Source organism: Tamandua tetradactyla, chromosome 20 (genome assembly GCF_023851605.1).
Source record: "Tamandua tetradactyla isolate mTamTet1 chromosome 20, mTamTet1.pri, whole genome shotgun sequence".
Classification (NCBI taxonomy): Eukaryota; Metazoa; Chordata; class Mammalia; order Pilosa; family Myrmecophagidae; genus Tamandua; species Tamandua tetradactyla.
In genome coordinates, this window is record NC_135346.1 from 60,914,046 (window position 1) to 60,935,348 (window position 21,303).

Here is a 21,303-nt window from a genome sequence, read left to right on the forward strand (position 1 = left end):
TCTCATCTTTCCTGAAACCACACCAGCAGGAGAGAATGAATCAGAATTTAAAGTTGGAGAAGGAATCATTAGCTGTCCAGGAACAAGTGTGAGAGTCAGGAATTTTCTGTTAAGGAATGATGAGTGTCTGACAGTTAGGGCTGGTAGGAAGTGTTTGGAGAGGTGGGCCACACACAATTGATGTTGAGGAGTTAACCAGAGACTAAAAGATGAGAACCAGATCCTTCAGTGGGACAAGTGAGTACACAGTCCCACCTTACTCTCAGCACTTTCGCTTTTTACCTAATATGGCCTTTACTTGTTGAGGTCAGGTACAGACCGTGACTGCCCAGCAACCACCTAAATCCTCCACAGACTCCAGAATCAAATCTTGAATGCCAAAAGTCCCATCCCTAGGCCACCCCATGGTTCTGACCATGGGTCTCCTTAAGAGCTCAAGCAGGGGCTCACTGAACACCTGAGTCCTTCTCCCCCTCCCACACAGCTCTCATCCACCCTGCACATGCAGAGAAGACCAGGACCTAAAGTACACCCCAATCCAATTCTGGTCCTGTTTGGCTTTTTTACAATCTAATTGATATTACTCTTATGGGAAAGGAACTATTAGGGTATGCATATGAATATCTGTAGGGGGTACAAGGGGTAGCACAGTGGTGGAATTCTCACCTGCCATGCAGGAGAACTGGATTTGTTTCCTGGCCCATGCACTTCCCAAACAAACAAACAACCAAACAAAAAAACAACCAAACAAAAATTCAACAAATGGTGCTGCAATAAGGAGATATGCACATAGTAGAAGAATGAAATGTGGCCCATGCCATACAGTATACAAATAAAAAAATCTCTAACTGCACTATTCAAGACATGAGTTTCCATCATTAATTACTAAAGAGAGGGAGCAGTATTGGTGGGATGATCCTTCAAACATCCCATAGGCTCCTGAGATCAGTCTCCTTGGTCACTGGAAATGCATCCATCCCCATCTAGCTGGAAAAAACACATTCCTCCACAGAAACGCACAAAGGAATGTTACCTCTGGCCACCAGTGCCCTGTTTAATGTAGACACTTCTTTGATAGACAAATCATGAATCTCTTTTCAGCCTATTCTCTTTTGTCCATCTTCATTACAATGAAAAAATAGCTGGCTACAACTGTTTATTTAGGAATCCCTCTGAATCCTAATGATGTCATCTCCAATACTGAGTCTGAAACACACAAAGCCATGTCCACAGGGAGCCAGTCTTCTCCATCTCTGCTCAAACCACCACAGAGATGTTGGCCTGAATGTGCTGAGGATCATAGAAGCTCAGATGTCTTCATCTTCCAGAGAAGCTGAACATACAAACTTAAAAAAAATTTATTTTGTCTAGGCCAATATAGGAAATTATTGAATGGCCAAGAATCTGAATGGCAAAAAAGTAGCCACCCAATAATGACTTATTAAGATACACAGATAATGTCGTGATGACCACAGAAGGCCACACACAATTAAGCCAGGACTTGTGTGTGGGGAAGAAGAAAGGGATACCTTGAGACATGTCTGTTACCAAAAAGCACAGAAGAAACGCACCAGGACATAACTCAGAATTTCTGAGCAGGAGAGGATGGAAAAGATCAGTGGAGACTGAACAATTATCAGGGAAAGCCTGAAAGTGAATCTGTCTTCAGGAGGAATCTACAGGTAGTAACTCAGCCAGGCATCTTTGGAACCAAAGAGTCTGTGGCCAGCCACATGTTTCCTGTTACACATTCACAGAATACAACATATATCAGTGATGTTTAGGGAATATTACAGCACTTAGAGCATTTTCCACCCAAACAACCTTTTATTGCATTTTATATGCCTCTCACCTAAAAGGACCACACCTCATCCTCCAGCCAAGAGATCATTTCCATCTTTGAAAACTTTGGCTCTCTTTCTAGCCCTCCCCTTACTCTCTAGAATTTCCAGGGAGCAGCACTGGCATGAGAAAGCAACACTGTGGGTCATTTTGGTATGGCCAGAGGGAAAATCTGCTCTGGGACCCCAACATGAAATGACTGGTATGTGAAGAGTTTGCCCTTACTGCTTCCTACTTTCTCCAATGGTGCTTCTTCTCTCTGTGACCTACAAGGTCACTTTCTTTTTTGAGGTTGAGTGTTTCTAACCAAATTCAATGCTGAGAGTAGCCTCCCAGGGACCCCAGACTCAGTCACTAGTTGGGGTGTCTTTTCAGCAGAAGATGGGCTATCAGAAACAGCTCTCCTTGGAGAAGTGGCAGCAGTACATGGAGTATGACTGAGACCTCTGTTCTTAGAAGATAAATTCTGGGATGCTCGCTGGGCCCCTTGAGCTCTAGTAGGCAGATGACCGGAGTTAGAGTGAGTATGCCTGAAACTTGCCCATGGCAGTAGGCGATACCCAGGCGCCAAGAGAAAGGCAAGGCTTGGGAGCTCCTCCTCCTCATCTCCACTGGACCTGTCTGCTGGCCTGGAAGTTTCCCTTGCAGAGGATGTTTCTTGATGAGTTTCCTTATCCCTGCTTCCCAAAGTAGGGGAACTGCAAGGAGATGTGAATTGTGTGGTCATGATATAAGGACATTCTTGTCTTCTTTGAGACACAGCAAGGTCCTTAGGGATATCCAGGTTGTTGTCTCCTCTGCCATCACACTGTGGGGTGTTAATATTAATTTTATCCCCTAGAAGTGAGCCATAGTCATCGCTGCAGTCTGTTCCATGGCTCTTCTCGCCCATGGAAGTCACCGAGTCCATTCTGGGTATGTCATAACTTGGGGTGGCTTTCACACCCTCTCCATCTTTCAAGGCCAGAAGACGTTTCTCAACCAGCTGTGAGGAAGGAAAATAGACAATTAGTTCCTCACAATTTTGTAAGAGAAGGAGGCTGGGCAAATGATGGAGATGATTGCATTTGGTAATATGCAGCTGCATTTCAAGTGCAGAGACTGTAGCTCATTGCTGCCCATCTTCCTGCATATTATTCTCAAATTGTCAGCCCTGACCATCCCTTTTCCACATATATCCATAGGCTCCAACCTATTGGTTCACAAATTGCCCATATATCTGCTCAATTTTTCAAAAGAAGCTATGATGCCCAAGGCAATGTCGTGATTGATGATGTCTTCTGGATTTTATGTTGTGATGTTCCTTTCAACACTAGGTTTACCTGTGTGGCAGTGAGTCCTTCCTCCTGTTGCAGCTCTTCTATTAGGGTCAAGAAATCTATATCTTCTCCAGGGGAAAGCAATTCTTCCAGGAATCGAGGGTGAATGACAGCCTCTACCTGGAAAAAGAAATGAGCATCCTTGATAAGTGTAACATTTCAATCTGGAGGTCAAAAGGACAAACCCTGATGCAGCACCACAACCTGTGGTTGCTTTAGACCATCATTACCCCCAGCTAAAAATTTTACACTCATAGACACACACACACACACACATGCAAAAAAACCGCATACATATACACATACCCACTGCTCAGGAACTAAGGAATAGATCTCAGTACAAATGGCCTGTGGCAGAAGTACAGAGCTTAACTTGGTGATAGTGCCAAGACTCGGTAATCAGCTAGCTACCACACCCATAGACACAGCCCACCTTTGTAATAAAGTCTTCCTCTGCACACAGCTTGTCCAAGTAGCTCAGGAGTTCTGGGTCTGGATACATTTCATGCTGTTCCTGCTGCTCATCATTATCTTCCCCTTCCCACTTCCCTTCTGTCTTCTCAGAGTCACAGGGCAAAGTTCCCTCCAGCCAATCCATGATGTCAATATACTCTTTGATGGCTTCAAGTGGAATCTCCTCAGGTGCCTTCTTCTTCAGACTGTGCCGGTGCCTGTGTTGCTGTTTTTTTGGACCCTGCCCCTTAGGGCTTGACTTCTTTGGAATAGGCACTAAAAGTAGGATAGAAATGAGGAAGAGAAGTTTGCATGAGACTCCATCTTTTATCTTCCAACACAAGTTCATGATACCAATATTTTAGGGACATTGGCAAGGCTCCATAGAGAGTCAGATTACCTAAAGCTACATAAAACATGACGGAAGATACCAGTGATGAAATATCTTGGAGGGATTCAGTGTACAAGGAAAGGTGAGCCTGTCAATATTCTAAGATATATCCCCTCATCAATCCCAAAGTTCTTAAGCATAATATGTAAATAGTGCCCCTAATGGGCAGTCAAGGTGAGAGAGTAGTTATGACATCTGCCAAATTGATAAATTCATGAGAAAATGTGGCTGAGAACCAAGCAACATTGGTGGGATTTTCTTGAAACCCAAATGCTTGAAATATGAAATTCAGCATCTTGAAGGGAATGTAGCACATGCGAATCCTAACCTCCTTTATGCCCATTTGGACCTCGTCTTCTGCTGGGATGAGGTGAGCCATACCTGTCTGTTGGCTTTCCACAGTGCCCGAGGGCACCTGAAGATCAAGGTTTGGAGGAGCTGGAACGGGAGGTCGATGGGAATGATTTCTCTCCTTCACTGTCTCAATCTGACTTTCTTCCTCAATCTCAAACTCCATAAACCTAGCATGGAAGAAGGCACAAAAATTGCTAAGAAATTTAGTCCACTGGCAGCTGAGTATCAGAGTTCAGCACAAACAAAAAGGGCAATGAATTTTTTTATATGGATTATCAAGTTCATGGTTAAGTTCTCTCTTAAGAAAAGCTATTCTCTCAGGGAAATAGTCACAATTCTGGGGAACCTCATGAGGTCACTATGTCATCCTTTCACCTACAGCACAACACACCAAAATTTAAGAAGGATATGAAGAAAATGAACCCTCCATGGTATGGTAGAGGCTCAAGGATGTACACATAGCTTTGATTATTTTCACTACACCTTCCTCAGCTAGGACCCAAGGGGACAAAACAATGTTTGTATAGGATATTGAATTAAAACAGGCCAGTGGACCTTACCTCATACACTGCTTTGACACCTAGATGTGAAGAGCTGTCATTCAAAAGCTGGGTCTGGGATGTAATTATGGTACATAAATCAGGGATGAGTGCCTAGATCTAGGAATCCTAGCCTGGAATGTAGAGATTTGGACAAGTAGACCAAGTAATGATATGTGAAGATCTGGGAACTGGGCAGATTCAAACATTATGGGTTTAATTTCCACGTAAAATGTACATGTTTCCTATTGGAAGGATGGAAATTATTGGTAATGGATGGTGTTAATGAGGTGGTTTTAATGTGTTTGCCATGGCTTTGTGTTTTAGCCAAGGGATTAACATGGAGACATGGAGGTAAGGGCTGAAGGACACTTGCACAGGATGCCTGAGTCCCTGGCTTCCCCTAACCAAACTCTTCCAAGTTTCCCTCCTCTGGGATATTGGGAAATGATTTCTGGCCGCTATTTCTGAAGAGATGGTGACCTCTAAGTTCTATGAACCTAGCATCTGTGTCCCTATCCATAGAGATAGTTACAGATCTAGCTGGTAGAGCATGTCACCTACTGAATAGTTCCTACAACGTGGAATTTAATCGAGTTAGAATCTGCAGGAATTATACCCAAACTTATCCTTAGATCTTCAGTATCATGGTATCTGCAGATGACTATCCGAGAAGGTTTGAGCATGCTAGGAAATGGAGATGAGGACAGTGCCTGCAGTAAAGATGAATGGGGAAGCTACTGCAAGAAAGAGTTGTACCTTCAATATCCCAGGAATCCTCACTTAACACCCCATCCCATGAACATCCCATCGAATGACCACCAACATTGCCTGACAACAACCTGCCTCATCATTTTCCATTGCACCCCACTACCCAACCCTTGCGAAATAATGAGGATCCTTTGACTTACTTTCCTGCCATCTCGTAGTAAATCATCCTGTCAAAGTTGCTCGTGTGTTGCCATTCCTGCACGGCTCTATGCAGTCCCTCCTCCAGGGGCATATTGGGCTTCCGACGGGCCAGGGATCGAAGCACTGGGCTAAAATCCTCCATGTCATTAATATTCTTCCTGAACCTCCTCCTTTCCCTGCCCAGACCCTGCACACATCGCCTTCCCCCTCACCTGTGCTCTGCCCTCTGTCCCTTCATGTCCTCCTTCCAATGTTTACTCTAGGATTTTCAGTACTTCTACCTCACATTCCCCTTATCAGAGATTGTATACAAATACCAATATGAGGGTTCTGTTTGGGAAAACCACGCTCAAGGAAGACATTTGCTTGAGACTCTGATTTGCCTCTGAGCCTTCACTTTCTTTTGTATGGAATGACCCATGAGGGTACATTAAAAGCTTTTCCTGGGTACCCATTTGCATAGTTTCAAAGGATGAGCAATTGAAGAAACTTCAGAGATGATTCTGAGATGGAGGTCCTGTAGAAAAGGATTTGGGAAGTGCAGACCCAGAGCAGCACGTGTGAGGAGCCGGATTACATATCCAGAACCAAAGGTAAATCAGAGCCCATGTCATTGAGAAAGTCCTTAGCCGACTCAAGATTTAGACAATTAGGTGAAACTTGGATCCCTGTGTAAGGTATTTAGAATATATCTGCTCTCAATAGGTCCCTTTTCCCTCATGACCTTCCTTCAATTATTCCCTAATACCCTAATCTTATTGTCCATTCCCTAAGCCTCTTTATCAGAATACTCCGAGATAATCAATCTGTCCCTGAGTGGAAGACACTCACATTAGAAAGCAGGAAAAAGCTTCAGTATCAGGACTAAGGCAGAAGTGCATCCGGGCCAGGGACTTGTAGCGCTGCCACCGTCGGAAGTTCTCGTAAACACTGTTCGGGTTCTGGGAGTCATCCTGTGAGGGCTTCATGTGGGTGGACACAGGGCCTCCCTCCCTGGAGGACCCCTGTGGCATAGATGTAGCATTTCCTGGAGGAAAAATGGGGGTCAGCTGGGAAACTGGTGGTGGAGCTTGAGGGGGAATGCCGGGCCACCAACCGCCCACAGCAGCCTGGGTGCCCCCCACAGCAGTGTCAGGTCTAATGGTCTGCACTGTAGAAGCTGTCAAGATCATGGGAGGGGGAAGCTGACCACCCCCGGCAAGGATCCCTGAGGCAGTCGAAATGTGGGGGTTCTGAGGAAGGAGAAAGGTCTGAGTTTGTGGAGCTGCAGTTGATCCCCCTTGGTTCCAGACTTGGAAAATGGCCCTGTCAGCTCCAGGCCCACTGGTGACAGGGCCCCCATTTCCTGTCACCAGTAGTGTCCCGGGGAAAGCAGGCTGCACTAGAAAGGTGCCAGGAGGGATAGATGGATTCAGGATGGGCAGTGGGTGCTGTACCCCGGGAAGTGGGTGTGGTGGGGCAGGAGGGGGCAGGGAAATGGGCTGTGCAGTGAAAGGATACAGGGAGACTCCAGGCTTCATGGTCACGTCTGGCCTGAGCACTGAAGATTCTGTAGAGACAAGGAAATGTGTGAATGGATTAGTCAAAAAAGGCTTAAACGTTGATGCTATCAGTGATTCCTCTTTACTCCTTGAGGTATCAGAGGCATGAACTTCATTAGGTGAGCAGGCATGTGGACAGGGAAACTGCAGTGTTAGCAAATGTCCCGTAGTGATTCCAGGTTCCAGAAATCCAGATGACAGTGTTTCCACTGGAGAACTTGCTCCCAGTTCAGGAGTCCCAGACCTCTGACTGCCAAGAAGAATGGAGCTCTTACTTCACTGGATCACAGCATCTAACTGAGGAGATCACCACCACATACCTGGGTAACTTCAAAGGCCGATGCAGAACAAAGACCCAATTTGGCATGTGCTATCTGGAAAAAGGTCCCTCAGCACACTCAAGAGCAGATGATGGAGGTTGTATGGGATAAATTCTAGGCAGCCATGGGAACTTCAAATAACGTAGATTCCCAAAGAGCAGTTTTCCATATTCTCCTCAATCTTCCTTTGTCTGATTGTCATTATTAATCATCTTTCATGCTTTTCTTCCTCTCAACAACAAAAGAAGTCTTCCTAGGGAAAACTTTCTGAAGTCCATGCCCTTTACACCTCCTTCCCAGGCATATGCCTGTTACTCCTCGGCTCCCACCAAACCCAGGTTACACAGGGCCAAGGCCAGCTCCCTGAACTCAACCCATCAGGAATTTCTGTTTCAGGACAGGGGATTTTGATTTCCCCAGGAATCAATCATGTAACAACCAACAATTGCTGGAGAGGGTCAGTTAGAACCCATAAAAGATGATTAGTAAGCGTATAAGGAGAGAATTCCAGAGGTTTAAACTTTCCAATTCAAAATTGATAAGGAGTTATGCACACTAAGTTGTCGTTCTACTTAGAGCCCTTAACAACAGAAGTAAGGACCCCAGACTGTACAACACAATGAACTTTGTAAACTTTGGACTATAGTTAATTGTATAATAATATTGCTTCATACATTGCACAAGCCTGCCACAATAATGCAAAATGTTATGATAGGGAAAACTGAGTGTGTGAGGATGGTCTATGGAAACCTGTATTTTCTGCATGATCAGTACCATTTGGAGGCATCACCAGGCATGAGTCAGGTAACATTTGGGGGCTTTGAAGTCTGGAAAATGTTCCTGTGCACAGGATCCTCACTCAGACTGTACTCAAAGAGAGCCAGAACAAGAGAACAATGACTCACAAAGCTGTTCTAGGGTTGTTGATAATAATAATAATAGACAAAACATTACTTAATTCCTTGTTACTCTTATTTCACTTGTGGAAAATAAGTCATTTTTTCATAGAATGTTCAGTTGAAGAGCCAACAACACCCAATTTCCAACCCATGACCATGAAGTACTCATGGAATATAACCAACATCTTCATCTCAGCTGTACAATGAAGGCCTGTGGGTTCCTCATGAGGTTATGAACCAGCTGATGTGGTTCTGAAGATCTCAGATTCCATAATGAGAACAATTCAGAAAAATTTATGGATCCCCAACTTCTTCTATTATTAGGTGAAGCTATCCAATGGACCTGAACTTTTTGAATGAAAGAAAACATGTACCTGGAGTGAGAGAGAAGATGTCTCTGGTCTGGCAAGAGCTTAGAGACTCTGGGTTGGGACAATTAGAGTAACTTCCAGGCTAGCTCACCATGAGAATCTTTCACTGCAGATGTAGACACAGATAACCTCCTGAACACTTTTCATTTTACACCATTGTTTCTGACTACCCTGCGAGATCTTATTTACTCCATTTCTTATCCTTAAAATAAAATCATTGAGGAATTTCCAGGTGCCCAAAGAAATAACACAGGTTCTAGGCAAGCCTCTGTGCCAATACACAACATAATTCCACCGCTCTTTATTATACTTTTCATGTGTCTTTTCTTCATTCTAGAGAGATTAAATCTGCCTGCCCCCATCCTTTCTATATAGGCGGTGTAGTTCTCACATCCAGATCTACCTCCAAGGAGATCTACCCTCAACTGCACTTCTCAGGTTTCCAACCTGCTCCCCACTCTACAGGTGAGATGTCCTTGACTGAATAAGTGCCTTCTCCTTCCTCTAGTTAGTTCAATGTTTGTCCAAGAAGATGAGTTAATTTGAAATTTCCCTAGAGTTGAGGAATGGCTCTTGAAGTTGAAAAAGTACTCTTATAACACGCCTCCATCCTACATTCTTACCTCCTTCTGAAATCCCTCCTGTGTGCTTGAACACAGACCACTGTTTCAATTTCAGGATCCAATTCCTGATTCACAGAGTCAATTCCAGGACTCAGAGAGTGACCTGCTTCCAGCAGATTCTCAGGAATCCAAGGAAAGGTTGGAAAATTTGAATCTAAACAGGGCTAGAATGTAGGACTCAAGACATTCTACAATGGGGGAGGGGAGAGGGCAGGTGGGCTTGAAGTGGGGGAGGGGAGACTGACCGAAGGTCTCCTACAGGTGGACAAAATGTGGGTGTTCCCTTCAAAGAATAATTTGGTTTCACAATTGGTATGTACCTCGTTAGAGCATTTTGTGGGTTTTCCCTCAGATACACAGCACAAGATTTATCCCAAGTCATTTCTGTAAACCTAGTTTGGTGCCTGTCAACAGACTCTGCTCTGCAGTTGTAGTGGTAGGTTTGCCACTTTGGGCACAGTATCATTTTCTGAATCAAATTTAGAACATAGAATGTGAGAAATGTATTGCATGTGTATTTATGAAGACAAGGTAACAACTTTGGAATTCAGGATTTTCTGAAGAGATTCAGCATGTTAGACTGCTATCTGCATGTCATCCTTGTTTCTCATAAATAAAAGGAAATACAATAGAACATCATTTTAAATAACTTTTTGACTTGTATTTCTGATGATTAAAATGTGTTGTTCTGTATTTCCATTTTCATATTTTTGCTGCAATTACCGTGTTTGCACTGGTAGCTTGGTTAAGACCATTGTTTTCTTAGATTAGTAAAAGGAATAGGTCTACAATTCCTTTGAATTTTGAATTGTGCCTAAGAAGAAGGTTGACAGAATTAACAAAAAACCCCACATCATTCCCAGTTAAATTTAAAACTCAGTAAACAAATAGTATTTTAGCCTAAGTATTTTCCAAATATATTGCATGGTATACAGGTAGTGTAAGAAAGTATCTGTGGTTTTTAAAGGACGGAGTAAGAACTGTATACACGCAGTCCAGGCGAGCATACACAGTCCTTCCCGTCTGAGGACACTGCCTTAGGGCTGGTCTCTTCTAACAATATTTCACTGAGTTGTTATATTATTATTAATAATGTTTTACTCTTTAATTGCATGGAATTGCCCTGCAGTTTCATAATTATAAAAAACGCTATTGGTCTCTTCCTACACGTGCATTCACAAAGGGAGAGATGCTAGGCAGGATTTTGGAGAAAGGCATCTCCTGCTCTGGAGAGGCCTGGCAGCCCCTTCCTGAAGATCTATTTCTTGCATATCTGGTAGGCCCCGCCCCTGCGCCCTGCGCATGCGCACAGCCTGGGGCCACCAGTGTTCTAGGCACGTGGTCTCCCGCCCTCAAACCGCCCCTTGAGTCGGTTGGGAACCGGTCCCTGCAGAGAGGCGCATGCGCACAGCACTGCAGAGAGGCGCATGCGCACACACGAGGGCGCGTCCCCGTCGGTGGACCTCGGGGTGGGGCGCGAGGTGCGTCCTCTGACCGCGGTCCCGCCGCTCCTACGAGCTTTTATGCCGCTTGTGTAAGACAGAGAATGGCTGCTGAGCCCCGAGGCTGTCTAATGTGGCCCTGAGCTCGCTGTCGCATGTGCTCTTGGGTCCTGTGTCCTCCGTGTCCGTCGGGAGCTGCTCCCCAAGGCCGTGTCCTGCCCTCAGGCTCCCGCCGTGCGCCGCCCCGTGGGCCCGAGGAGCGCGGGGACCGGACCCGCGGCGCTGACGGGGTTTGGGGGCTCCGGGGTTCAAGTGCGCTGGGAAATGGGGCAAAGCATGGACCCTGTGCCCGGCAGGTTCGTTCCTGCTGATGCCAGTGATGTGAGACCCTCCGCATTTGAAAACCGCTGTTCTGCCGAGGAAAGGGGTGGCTGACACCATTGCAACCTGCGTGACATTCTAAGGCATGAAGATCCAACGCATCATGCGGGAACTGGCCTATGGAGTGAGGGTAAATGGTGTGTATGTATATATTTAATTGTTTTAAATGATGTATATATTTAAATTATTTGCAGATGTAGCTACACATTAAATTTACTGCATGTCTGTGTGTCCATTTAATCTCTGCGTTCACTTGGAGAGGTTGAGGTTGAGTTTTGCTGTGCTCTGCCCTGTGTGGAATCGGGGCTCTGGCGTGGTCTGATCGGGGTATTCTTGAGCTGTGGAGGTTCTGGGGGGGGATGGGTCTGGAGTGTGAGAGACACACGTGTGTTCTTCCCTGGGGTAAGGGTTCAGTGTCCATATCTGAGGAAGTTTTGTGCTTGATTGCGGGTGGAGGAGAGGTGGCTGTTTGTTGTCCTGGACATGGGGTATTGTGTGTGTGTTATCTGCGGACCCCTTGGGTGTGTAAAAATTCAGACTACGACCTATATTGTGCATGTTTTTGTGATTGTGTTCCTATGAATTCATAGTTTGGGGGTTGTATGTGTATTTAGTGGGTTTGTGGAAATGTGATATATGTATTCAAAGGGGTGGATTGGTGTGTTGGTGTGGATATTTGGGGATAAGAAGTCATGAGTATGTTGTCTGAGTGTAGCTGGGGCTCAGTGTTTTTGGAAAGTGTGAGATGCAATGTATTTATATAAAAAATCAGGGACTTCCTGGAAGATGGCGGCTTAGTAAGACGCACGGATCTTAGTTTCTTCTCCAGGACACCTACTAGGGGAGTAGAAAAGATACAGAAAGCGCCCAAAGCCACAACAGAGATAAAAAAGATAGCGTACCCCATCCTGGAACGGCTGGCTGGCTGAGAGAAGCAGCTCGGGTGAGATCGCCGAGGCGCGCGGGCCTTACCGGGCGGGGTGGCAAGCGGCCGGAGTTACTCCCTTCCCCCTTCCCGGGCCGGCTGGGAGAATTGGAGAGGTGGTCCCCTGAAACCAAGGCGACTGGCGCCCACACCACGCGCAGCCCCCGGACCAACTGAGAGAATTGGATCGGAAACCCCCAGGCCGCGGAGAACGGTGACCCCGTGACTCCTGGGGAACGTGCACTCTCTCGGGCAGGCCGCTGCCGCTGGCGCCCTCCAGCCACACTTGTTGCCCAGGGCCGACTAGGAAATTCGGACGGGCTCTTTCCCTGGCTGCGGCGACCAGCAACCCTCCCTGCGTTCGGACATCCTCCCTGCGTTCGGACCCCGGGCCGGCTCAAGCCGCTTCGGCTAGCGAACCCCCAGGACGGCGAGAGTTTTCCAAAGTTTAAGGTCCCACAGCACCTTTTACTGGTGGGACCCGCAGACAAACGTGTGCCACGAGCGCCACCTACTGGGCAGGATAAGAAAAACAGAACCCAGAGATTTCACAGAAAAATATTACAACCTTGCTGAGTCCAACACCAAGAGAAATCTGAATAAATGCCCAGACGCCAGCAGCAGAAGATAACTGTCCACGCTCAAAAGATTGAGAATATGGCTCAGTCAAAGGAACAAACCAAGAGCTCAAATGAGACACAAGAGCTGAGACAACTAATGCTGAATATACGAACAGAAATGGAAAACCTCTTCAAAAATGAAATCGATGAATTGAGGGAGGACATGAAGAGGACATGGGCTGAACATAAAGAAGAAATAGAAAAACTGAAAAAACAAATCACAGAACTTATGGAAGTGAAGGATAAAGTAGCAAACATAGAAAAAATAATGGATAGCTACAATGATAGATTTAAAGAGACAGAAGATAGAATTAGTGATTTGGAGGATGGAACATCTGAATTCCAAAAAGAAACAGAAACTATAGGGAAAAGAATGGAAAAATTTGAACAGGGTATCAGGGAACTCAAGGACAATATGAACCGCACAAATATACGTGTTGTGGGTTTCCCAGAAGGAGAAGAGAAGGGAAAAGGAGGAGAAAAACTAATGGAAGAAATTATCACTGAAAATTTCCCAACTCTTATGAAAGACCTAAAATTACAGATCCAAGAAGTGCAGCGCACCCCAAAGAGATTAGACCCAAATAGGCATTCCCCAAGACACTTACTAGTTAGAATGTCAGAGGTCAAAGAGAAAGAGAAGATCATGAAAGCAGCAAGAGAAAAACAATCCATTACATACAAGGGAAACCCAATAAGACTTTGTGTAGATTTCTCAGCAGAAACCATGGAAGCTAGAAGACAGTGGGATGATATATTTAAAATACTAAAAGAGAAAAACTGCCAACCAAGACTCCTATATCCAGCAAAATTATCCTTCAAAAATGAGGGAGAAATTAAAACATTCTCAGACAAAAAGTCACTGAAAGAATTTGTGACCAAGAGACCAGCTCTACAAGAAATACTAAATGGAGCACGAGAGTCAGATACAAAAAGACAGACGAGAGAGATATGGAAAAGAGTGTAGAAAGAAGGAAAATCAGATATGATATATATAATACAAAAGACAAAATGGTAGAGGAAAATATTATCCAAACAGTAATAACACTAAATGTCAATGGACTGAATTCCCCAATTAAAAGACATAGATTGGCAGAATGGATTAAAAAACAGGATCCTTCTATATGCTGCCTACAGGAAACACATCTTAGACCCAAAGATAAACATAGGTTGAAAGTGAAAGGTTGGGAAAAGATATTTCATGCAAATAACAACCAGAAAAGAGCAGGAGTGGCTATACTAATATCCAACAAGTTAGACTTCAAATGTAAAACAGTTAAAAGAGACAAAGAAGGACACTATATACTAATAAAAGGAACAATTAAACAAGAAGACATAACAATCATAAATATTTACGCACCAAATCAGAATGCCCCAAAATACGTGAGGAATATACTGCAAACACTGAAAAGGGAAATAGACTCATATACCATAATAGTTGGAGACTTCAACTCACCACTCTCATCAAGGGACAGAACATCTAGACAGAGGATCAACAAAGAAATAGAGAATCTGAATATTACTATAAATGAACTAGACTTAATAGACATTTATAGGACATTACATCCCACAACAGCAGGATACACCTTTTTCTCAAGGGCTCATGGATCATTCTCAAAGATAGACCATATGCTGGGTCATAAAGCAAGTCTCAACAAATTTAAAAAGATTGAAATCTTACACAACACTTTCTCAGACCATAAAGGAATGATGTTGGAAATCAATAATAGGCAGAGTGCCAGAAAATTCACAAATACGTGGAGGCTCAACAACACACTCCTAAACAACGACTGGGTCAAAGAAGAAATTGCAAGAGAAATTAGCAAATACCTCGAGGCGAATGAAAATGAAAACACAACATATCAAAACTTATGGGACGCAGCAAAGGCAGTGCTAAGAGGGAAATTTATTGCTCTAAATGCCTATATCAGAAAAGAAGAAAAGGCAAAAATTCAGGAATTAACTATCCATTTGGAAGAACTGGAGAAAGAACAGCAAGCTAACCCCAAAGCAAGCAAAAGGAAAGAAATAACAAAGATTAGAGCACAAATAAATGAAATTGAAAACATGAAAACAATAGAGAAAATCAATAAGGCCAGAAGTTGGTTCTATGAGAAAATCAATAAGATTGATGGGCCCTTAGCAAGATTGACAAAAAGAAGAAGAGAGAGGATGCAAATAAATAAGATCAGAAATGGAAGAGGAGACATAACTACTGACCTCACAGAAATAAAGGAGGTAATAACAGGATACTATGAACAACTTTACGCTAATAAATACAACAATTTAGAGGAAATGGATGGGTTCCTGGAAAGACATGAACAACCAACTTTGACTCAAGAAGACATAGATGACCTCAACAAACCAATCACAAGTAAAGAAATTGAATTAGTCATTCAAAAGCTTCCTAAAAAGAAAAGTCCAGGACCAGATGGCTTCACATGTGAATTCTACCAAACGTTCCAGAAAGAATTAGTACCAATTCTCTTCAAACTCTTCAAAAAAATCGAAGTGGAGGGAAAACTACCTAATTCATTCTATGAAGCCAACATCACCCTCATACCAAAACCAGGCAAAGATATTACAAAAAAAGAAAACTACAGACCAATCTCTCTAATGAATACAGATGCAAAAATCCTCAATAAAATTCTAGCAAATCGTATCCAACAACACATTAAAAGAATTATACATCATGACCAAGTAGGATTCATCCAAGGTATGCAAGGATGGTTCAACATAAGAAAATCAATTAATGTAATACACCATATCAACAAATCAAAGCAGAAAAATCAGATGATCATCTCAATTGATGCAGAGAAGGCATTCGACAAGATTCAACATCCTTTCCTGTTGAAAACACTTCAAAAGATAGGAATACAAGGGAACTTCCTTAAAATGATAGAGGGAATATATGAAAAACCCACAGCTAATATCATCCTCAATGGGGAAAAATTGAAAACTTTCCCCCTAAGATCAGGAACAAGACAAGGATGTCCACTATCACTACTATTATTCAACATTGTGTTGGAGGTTCTAGCCAGAGCAATTAGACAAGAAAAAGAAATACAAGGCATCAAAATTGGAAAGGAAGAAGTAAAACTATCACTGTTTGCAGACGATATGATACTATACATCGAAAACCCGGAAAAATCCACAACAAAACTACTAGAGCTAATAAATGAGTACAGCAAAGTAGCAGGTTACAAGATCAACATTCAAAAATCTGTAGCATTTCTATACACTAGTAATGAACAAGCTGAGGGGGAAATCAAGAAACGAATCCCATTTACAATTGCAACTAAAAGAATAAAATACCTAGGAATAAATTTACCTAAAGAGACAAAAAACCTATATAAAGAAAACTACAAAAAACTGCTAAAAGAAATCACAGAAGACCTAAATAGATGGAAGGGCATACCGTGTTCATGGATTGGAAGACTAAATATAGTTAAGATGTCAATCCTACCTAAATTGATTTACAGATTCAATGCAATACCAATCAAAATCCCAACAACTTATTTTTCAGAAATAGGAAAACCAATAAGCAAATTTATCTGGAAGGGCAGGGTGCCCCGAATTGCTAAAAACATCTTGAGGAAATAAAACGAAGCTGGAGGTCTCGCGCTGCCTGACTTTAAGGCATATTATGAAGCCACAGTGGTCAAAACAGCATGGTATTGGCGTAAAGATAGATATATCGACCAATGGAATCGAATAGAGTGCTCAGATATAGACCCTCTCATCTATGGACATTTGATCTTTGATAAGGCAGTCAAGCCAACTCACCTGGGACAGAGCAGTCTCTTCAATAAATGGTGCCTAGAGAACTGGATATCCATATGCAAAAGAATGAAAGAAGACCCATCTCTCACACCCTATACAAAAGTTAACTCAAAATGGATCAAAGATCTAAACATTAGGTCTAAGACCATAAAACAGTTAGAGGAAAATGTTGGGAGATATCTTATGGATCTTACAACTGGAGGCGGTTTTATGGACCTTAAACCTAAAGCAAGAGCACTGAAGAAGGAAATAAATAAATGGGAACTCCTCAAAATTAAACACTTTTGTGCATCAAAGAACTTCATCAAGAAAGTAGAAAGACAGCCTACACAATGGGAGACAATATTTGGAAATGATATATCAGATAAAGGTCTAGTATCCAGAATTTATAAAGAGATTGTTCATCTCAACAACAAAAAGACAGCCAACCGAATTACAAAATGGGAAAAAGACTTGAACAGACACCTCTCAGAAGAGGAAATACGGATGGCCAAGAGGCACATGAAGAGATGCTCAATGTCCCTGGCCATTAGAGAAATGCAAATCAAAACCACAATGAGATATCATCTCACACCCACCAGAATGGCCATTATCAACAAAACAGAAAATGACAAGTGCTGGAGAGGATGCGGAGAAAGAGGCACACTTATCCACTGTTGGTGGGAATGTCAAAGGGTGCAACCACTGTGGAAGGCAGTTTGGCGGTTCCTCAAAAAGCTGAATATAGAATTGCCATACCACCCAGCAATACCATTGCTAGGTATCTACTCAAAGGACTTAAGGGCAAAGACACAAACGGACATTTGCACACCAATGTTTATAGCAGCATTATTTACAATTGCAAAGAGATGGAAACAGCCAAAATCTCCATCAACAGAAGAGTGGCTAAACAAACTGTGGTATATACATACGATGGAATATTATGCAGCTTTAAGACAAGAACTTATGAACCATGTAATAACATGGATGGACCTAGAGAATATTATGCTGAGTGAATCCAGCCAAAAACTAAAGGACAAATACTGTATGGTCCCACTGATGTGAACGGACATTCGAGAATAAACTTGAAATATGTCATTGGTAACAGAGTTCAGCAGGAGTTAGAAACAGGGTAAGACAATGGGTAATTGAAGCTGAAGGGATACAGACTGTGCAACAGGACTAGATACAAAAACTCAAAAATGGACAGCACAATAATACCTAATTGTAAAGTAATCATGTTAAAACACTGAATGAAGCTGCATCTGAGCTATAGGTTTTTGTTTTGTTTTGTTTTGTTTTGTTTTGATTTTACTATTATTACTTTTATTTTTTTCTCTATATTAACATTCTATATCTTTTTCGGTTATGTTGCTAGTTCTTCTAAACCAATGCAAATGTACTAAGAAATGATGATCATGCATCTATGTGATGATGTTAAGAATTAATGATTGCATGTGTAGAATGGTATGATCTCTAAATGTTGGGTTAATTTCTTTTTTTCCGTTAAATAAAAAAAAAAAGAGAGAAGGGATAATTGGAGATGAAGGGATACAGACTGTACAACGGGACTGGATATAAAAACTCAGAAATGGACAGCACAATACTACCCAATTGTAATGCAATTATGTTAAAACACTGAATGAAGCTGCATGTGAGGTATAGGTTTTTTGTTTTTGTTTTTTTTGTTTTTTTTTCTTTCTATTATTGTTTTAATTCTTATTCTGTTGTCTTTTTATTACTTTTTCTAAATCGATGCAAATGTACTAAGAAATGATGAATATGCAACTATGTGATGTTATTAAGAATTACTGATCTTATATAACCACTGAGGTGTTCTTTAGGATTGGCAGAAATGGTTTTAGTTGGGGTTTGGCAAGCTATTATAGGCAGCAGTATCTAACTGAAGTTTGTGTAAGAGTGACCTCCAGAGTAGCCTCTTGACTGTGTTTGAATTCACTGATACCTTATTTGTTATACATTTTTCCCCCTTTTTGGTAGGATGGCATTATTGATACCATGGTTTCAAGGCCAGGCTCATCCCTGGAAGGCATCTACCATGGCACCAGGGACACTCCCACCCCTGGATGTCATGTCCCACATAGCAGGGAAGGCAATGATTTCACTTGTAGAGTTAGGCTTAGAGAGAGGTCCTCTGGAAGTAATTCCTGGATACACCAATAGGTAGGCTAAGCTAATCTGCTACATGCATAAGCTTCACCAGAGCAAGCCTCAAGATCAAGGGTTTATCCTGTTGATTTGGGGATCCCTAATGTTTGACACAGTATCAGGTGTTTCCCTGTTGGACAGTTTAATAGTTCCATATTTTTTCTCCATCCCTCAAGGGATTTTATCAATACTTCTTGAGTATGTGCTTAATTTACTCTGGGATGTATTCAGGCATTGCATTAAGCTATACAGGATTAAAGGCCCTCACTCCTTTGTAAGCTCACTGTGTTTGAATTGTTTAAATGATCTATCCAGATAGATTGAGTTAGATTATGTGCTACAGATAGTTTAGGTTCTGGGCAAGATAAATCTTTCATCCTTTGGCCTCAAAGAGTAGGTGAGGTTCTAAAATATAGTCAGTGTCTTCTGTAGCCCTGTATTCTGTATTGGCTTACAGCTGACATGATCGCCATCATTCTTATCTCCAAATTACAGTTTATGCATTGTCATGGTTAGGGACAGGTGTCAACTTGGCCAAGTTGTTGTACCTGTTGATCTGATTGGGCAAGAGCTGGTCTGTCTGTTGCAATGAGGACATTTCATAGGATTATGTCATGATCACGTCAGCTGCATCCACAGCTGATTCCATTTGTAATCAGCCAAAGGGGAGTATCTTCTGCAATTAGTGATGCTAAATCTAATCATGGGAAGCCTTTTAAGGAGGACTCAGAGGAGACAGGTTCCATTCCTGCTTTGGCTGGTGAGCCTGTTCTGCGGAGTTCATCCCGGCCATCCATCAGAGTCATCGGCTTTGCAGCCTGCCCTGTGGATTTTGGACTCTGTGTTCCTACGGTCATGAGACACTTTTATAAATTTTATATTTGCAAGTGTTCCCTGTTGATTTTGTTTCTCTAGAGAACCCTAACTAATACATACATGTATAAAACTGCCTCTTAAAATCCAGAAATAACAATTACCACTCCAGACTTCATGTGAGTGCTATAAGAGTTTACTATCTAAGGCTCTGTTTTTTCATAAGTATTTTCTAAATGAGACCATACGATATTTGCTGTTTAGCTTCTGCCTTTTTTTGCCACACCAATGTCCTACAGGTTGATACACAATATTGCATGCCTCACAACTTTGTTCCTTTTTGAAGCAGCACAATATTTGATCATATGTACACACCATTGTTTGCCACTCTACTTCCTCAGTGAGTTTATCTTTCACCCACCTCCATTCTTTGGGCATCATGTATAATGTCCAAAGCCAGCAATCCATCAGCACTCTCAATTTTAGATAAATTCATTGTGTGCCAAAAGAAGATAACTAATAAACACACTCTCACCAAATAAAAAGTCTAAACTTCTCCGTAACTCTGTCCCTCCCCCCGTTCTTTCCTCTGCAGTTGCTGTGTTACTACTTATAGCAGCTGCACCATATACATTCCCAGCAGCAGTACATAAATATCCCATGTTCTCCCCATCCTCTCCACTATTTGTCATTTCCTGTTGTTTAATAGTAGCCATTCTTATAGGTATGAGGTAGTATCTCATTATAGTCTTCATCTGCATTTCCCTTATAGCTAATGAGAATGAGCATTTCGTCATGTGCATTTGAACCATCTGTATTTGCTCTTCAGAAAAATGCCTGTTCATATCTTTAGTCCATTTTATAATTGGGTTGTTTGTTCTTTTGCTGTTGAGTTGTAGGTTTCTTTATGTATACAGGATAGCAAAGCTTGTCCATTGTGTGATTTTCAAACATTTTCTCTGTTTGAGTTGGCTCCTTCTTCACCTTTTTGATAAAGCCTGTTTTTATTCTGTAGTGTAACATATGTACAAAGCAAAGAAATAAAAAAACAATAGTTTTCAAAGTATTCTTCAACTAGTAGTTATAGGACAGGTCCCAGAGTTTGTCGTGGGCTGCATACGATCCTCTCATATTTTTCCTTCCAGAATACAGGAAGCTAGAGGGCTTAGATATTTTTCTATGATCACAATTGACTTTTATTCCTTCTTTTTTGTCAAAAATAACTTAAGTACAAAAGAGCTATAAATTTCAAAACACATCACCACAACTTGTTGTAGAACATATTTCAGAGTTTGACATGGGTGACAATTCCACAATTTTAGGTTTTTACTACCAGCTACTCTAAAATACTGGAGATTAAAAGAGAGATCACTTTAATGACTCAACATTCATATTCATTGGTTAAATCCTATCTTCTCTGTATAACTCCACCATCACCTTGGATCTTTCCATCTCTCTTTTTAGGGGTGTTTGGGCTATGGCCATTTTCAATTTTTCATATTGGAAAGGTCTGTCACTAGTATGGGTTAAAGAGATGGAACTATCTGATGTTCTGAAGAGTCTGGGCTAGGTTTCCGAACTTATCTGGACCAGGGGTCGTTCTGGAGGTTGTAGGTTTCTGGAAAGT

General features: G+C 42.2%; 2 protein-coding genes across 22 annotated transcripts in view; one reads left to right on the top strand and one right to left on the bottom strand.

Moving 5' to 3' along the window:
* LOC143664215 (olfactory receptor 14C36-like) overlaps positions 1–21,303 on the top strand; it is a 176,608-nt gene that overhangs the window by 12,127 nt on the left and 143,178 nt on the right. For 12 of the 21 annotated variants that reach the window (XR_013166371.1, XR_013166372.1, XR_013166373.1 and 9 more), the window contains 5 exons: positions 3,726–4,087; positions 5,534–6,403; positions 9,279–9,406; positions 9,620–9,702; positions 11,363–11,524. The gene's annotated coding sequence lies outside the window, so the exon portion shown is untranslated. The other 9 variants (XM_077137858.1, XM_077137854.1, XM_077137859.1 and 6 more) reach the window with 9 other exon arrangements.
* On the bottom strand, positions 1,403–9,728 carry LOC143664212 (NUT family member 2G-like). Its single transcript, XM_077137850.1, has 7 exons — positions 9,565–9,728; positions 6,642–7,359; positions 5,810–5,938; positions 4,387–4,526; positions 3,595–3,890; positions 3,165–3,281; positions 1,403–2,827 (listed from the first exon to the last, which is right to left on the bottom strand). Exons 2-7 carry the CDS (start codon positions 7,328–7,330, stop codon positions 2,117–2,119), a joined length of 2,082 nt encoding a protein of 693 aa, XP_076993965.1. The 5' UTR covers positions 7,331–7,359; positions 9,565–9,728; the 3' UTR covers positions 1,403–2,116.

Excerpts from the sequence above, each read along its gene's own strand:
- LOC143664212 (XM_077137850.1), bottom strand. The coding sequence starts at position 7,330 with ATGAAGCCTGGAGTCTCCCTGTATCCTTTCACTGCACAGCCCATTTCC. Across the intron at positions 5,939-6,641 it reads GCTTTTTCCTGCTTTCTAAT|CCCAGTGCTTCGATCCCTGG; the intron begins GTGAGTGTCTTC and ends GGAGGATTTTAG. Across the intron at positions 3,891-4,386 it reads TGTGGAAAGCCAACAGACAG|TGCCTATTCCAAAGAAGTCA; the intron begins GTATGGCTCACC and ends TCCTACTTTTAG.